Source organism: Rhagoletis pomonella, unplaced genomic scaffold (genome assembly GCF_013731165.1).
Source record: "Rhagoletis pomonella isolate Grant_MI unplaced genomic scaffold, Rhpom_1.0 Rhpom_scaffold_10675, whole genome shotgun sequence".
Classification (NCBI taxonomy): domain Eukaryota; kingdom Metazoa; phylum Arthropoda; class Insecta; order Diptera; family Tephritidae; genus Rhagoletis; species Rhagoletis pomonella.
Genome location: NW_023469200.1, coordinates 1 through 3,962, shown reverse-complemented (window position 1 = coordinate 3,962; position 3,962 = coordinate 1). Strand labels below are relative to the sequence as shown.

Below are 3,962 nucleotides of genomic sequence, written 5' to 3'. Positions count from 1 at the left end.
TAATGTATTAATCATTTGTCGGAACCGGAAGAATCGGACCACTATAACATATAGCTCCCATACAACTGATTGTTCAGATATGAGATTTTTCGTTATAACTTCTCCATTTACGCAGCTACGAACATGAAATTTCGCAGCACTTGCACCCATTATCAACAGAATGCTTACAGTGAAAATTACAAAGATCGGGTCACTATAACCTATAGCTCCCATACAACTGATTGTTCAGATATGGGATTTTTCGTTGTAACTTCTCCATTTATGCAGCTACGAACATGAAATTTTGCAGTACTTGCACCCATTATCAACAGAATACTTACAGTGAAAATTACAAAGATCGGGTCACTATAACCTATAGACCCCATACAACTGATTGTTCAGATATAAAATTTTTCGTTATAACTCCTCCATTTATATCGCTAGGAACATGAAATTCCGCACTGTTTTCAATAGTTATCAACAGAAAACTTACAGTGAAAATTAAAAAGATCGGGTAACTATAACCTATAGCTCCCATACAACTGATTGTTCAGATATGAGATTTTTCGTTATAATTCATCCATTTATGTAGCTAGGACCATGAAATTTCGCGCTGTTTTCAGTCATTATCAACAGAAGACTTACAGTGAAAATAACAAAGGTCGGGTCACTATAACCTGCAGACCCCATACAACTGATTGTTCAGATATGAGGTCTTTTATCATAACTCCTCCATTTATGCAGCTAGGAACATGAAATTTCGCACCACTTTCACTCATTATTTACAGAATACTTACAGTGAAAATAACAAGGATCGGATGACTACAACATATATCTTCCATACATCTGATCAGATATGGGATTTTACGGTAAAACTCCTTTATTTGAATAGCTAAAACCGATAAATTTCGTAAGATATTTTATAAATAATAATACAAAGTCTACTGAGAAAATCATCAAAATCTATGCTGTATAAGCTTTATCTCCTATAGCACTGATTGTTCAGATACCAGTTTTTGCCATATATCTCCTTTATGTAGGAAACTAAACCCAATAAATTGTGTTACCGGTTTACATACCGATCACATAGCAGTGAAAATCACTTAGATTGGTGCCATATAAAGTATATCTTCCATACCTCTGATTGTTTAGATGCGATTTTTTATATAAGTATGTAACTCCTCTATCGATGTATGCAGATGTATTCAAAAGCAGTAATCTGTCAAAGTAAAATTTGCAGATGTTCATGAAAGGTATGAAGCCTTCGGCATAGCCGAAGACAGCGCTGCTCTTACTTGTTTTAATTCAGTTTCGGGAAACAATTTTAAAATCAGTGGTAAAATGCTATTAATATTACCAGATAGTGCTTCCTTCGGCGCAATTGACGGTAAGAGTTTTAAAATTTCATTATTAAAATCTATTCTTTTTCTTAAATCATCGCAAAATTTAATATAAAATTTCAAAATGTTATTTTTAAATTGAAAAATTTCCGATGCTGTTAGGTTTTGGTCAGTGTAAAACAGCTCAGTTTCCGTTCCACAAAAAATGTTTTCAATAGGTATGTGGTTGGCTAAATTCAATGAATATATTGAATTGGTACAAATATTTTCTTTCGCTATAAAATTTCGGCATATTTGATTAAAAAGAAATGTCAAGCGGGGATATAAAACATGAATGTGTGACTCTTCCGCTTGCATTTCTATGTTAACAGTGTTTATAACTTTAAGAACGTACGACAAGAAATAGAAGTAGAGTTTTATATTAGAATCTGAAAGGGTACTTGCAATAAACTTATTACTTTCATTGCCAAATCCTGCTTCGAAATTGCATAAACCGAAGTAGTATTGTAAAGTACTCCACTGCTCCAATATCCGTTCAACTACAATCTGAAATCATAATGTAATACTTCAAATAAAAAAATGTATTGAACAACTATTATTAAAAATAAAATTTACCTGCCGCGAAAGCCATCGTGTTGAACTAAATCGCAAAATCTTATGAACCGCACTTCCAAAATCTTCTTGAAATTTTTCAAACTCTATTTTTCTACTAGCGCTATGACAGAAGTGGTGATTTATAGAGCGAATTAACTTTTCTATTTCTTGTGGAAGAACTGATGCAGCTGCCTCGGACGATAGATTAAGGTTGTGGCATACATCGCCAATAACAAAGATTTTAGGGCAAATTTCTTTTAATTTTGCTTGGACGCCATTTCGTTTGCCCATCATGACACCGCAATTATCTGCCGTAAATCCCAATAGATTGCTCAACGGAATATCATGATCATTCAAAACTTTTAAAAGCGCATTGAAAATTCCGGCGGAAGAAGAATCAGACACTTGAACAAAGTCCAAAAATCTATCTCTACATTTGTTCGTAAAAACTCTAATTATAACTGCTAAGTTTTTGTCCATGGAAATGTCAGTGCTTTCATCAATGATCACGGAGTAATATTGTTGTTTTGTTATTTCAGAAATTTGTCTGCAGTTTTCAGGACCAGTGACTGACTTTATAATATTTTGACCCTTATGTCTATTTATGCTCAGGTTTGAAATTATGCGTGAATCTTTTACCGTTTTAATACATTTTGCCAAATGGTCCAAAGCAGTAAATGGCAAATTGTGCTCAGCAACGAACATACACAAACGAATCTCCATTGCCTTTGCTGAGCGACTTAATTCCATTTCCTCGCTATTCGGCTTAGTAAAACTCGAAATTTTTAAGGTTGCTTTAGCAATATTAGCATTTTTTTTATGGAGGTCTGAATTTGCATGCCGATCGATGTGAAACATATTGCCGTAAATTGGAACACCGCATATCATGCACCTCTTACCTTGCTTTGCGGTAGAGTCTTCTTGGAGCCAATTGTACTTGGATGCCCACTCCCTCTTAAATTTGATCTCATACTTTTTCTTTTTCGCCACGGAAACTACGTTGCTTTCTTCGTTATTGCTTAAATATGAGAAAAATGCTACCGGTAAATTTTTTTGCGCTAGTTGAACTTTGTCACACTTACTTCTCATCATTGCCTGCAGCTGCATTTTCACGTTTCTTGCGAACAATCCAACTGAAAATAGTATAAACTTCGTCAAAATGAAATAGTTTGTATTAAAAAAACGGTTTGAAACTTACTTATCCATTGCAGTTTCTCTAATTTGTCGGCTTTCATTAATTATTCATTCAAATTGCGCGCACATAAAAGCTAGTTACTTCTTCGTTTCACATATCTCGTTCACAATGACATGCTATTAAATGTTTCATTCCCAATGGCACACTATCAAAAAGTTCTATGTTTTAATATGTTTAACCAAAATCCACTTGGCAAAAGAAAATCGGCATACAAATTTCCTTGACAAATAATTTGGCCAAACTTAAAATGTACTTAAAATGGAAGCAATGTACCGAATGTACTTTCATGTTGAAAAAGAGCCGAAAAAAGTACAATTGTACCTACTTTTCCATCACTGGTATGGTATAAAGAAGAGTGAAATATCTAGCTATGCTCTGTTTCTATTGAGTTAAAAGTTCAATTTATGAATGAAATTACCCATATTTTTAACTTTTTTTTTAAATTTATTTATGTTTATACTATATTCTAACAATCTTTATCTTAATTTGATTTTACTATGTTGTCGAAATAATTATGTGTTCTACTTTGACGCTTATTCAGTTTAGGATCGGTTTCTCTTATGAGAAACCAGCAGTAATCACCCATCATTGCGACGTCCCAGAATCCTTGATATCGATTCTCAATTAATTTCATTTGCTGATGAAACCTTTCGCCATGTTCATCACTTTCGTATTAAAAGTACTATTTGATTTATTTAAAGAAAAAGTGTTATCATTGTTATGGTGTTATTCGTTTATCCGGATAATATCTCACTTGCACTTTATACCTTTAATATATGTATGTATGTATAGGTACATACATTGAAGTTGCGCAACCTGGGTATTTTTATTTGATCGCTTATAACTTACGTAGT

The 3,962-nt window shown here is 33.3% G+C and overlaps 1 protein-coding gene across 1 annotated transcript; it reads right to left on the bottom strand.

Annotated features, from left to right (window-relative positions):
* Window positions 1-1,274: 1,274 nt before the first annotated feature.
* On the bottom strand, window positions 1,275-3,449 carry LOC118756513 (the record flags this gene model as incomplete). The annotated part of the gene is made up of 5 exons (XM_036491272.1): window positions 3,434-3,449; window positions 3,112-3,253; window positions 2,996-3,046; window positions 1,935-2,931; window positions 1,275-1,865 (listed from the first exon to the last, which is right to left on the bottom strand). Coding segments are annotated over exons 2-5 (1,647 nt in total), but the record flags the coding sequence as incomplete, so codon positions are not given.
* Window positions 3,450-3,962: the final 513 nt, after the last annotated feature.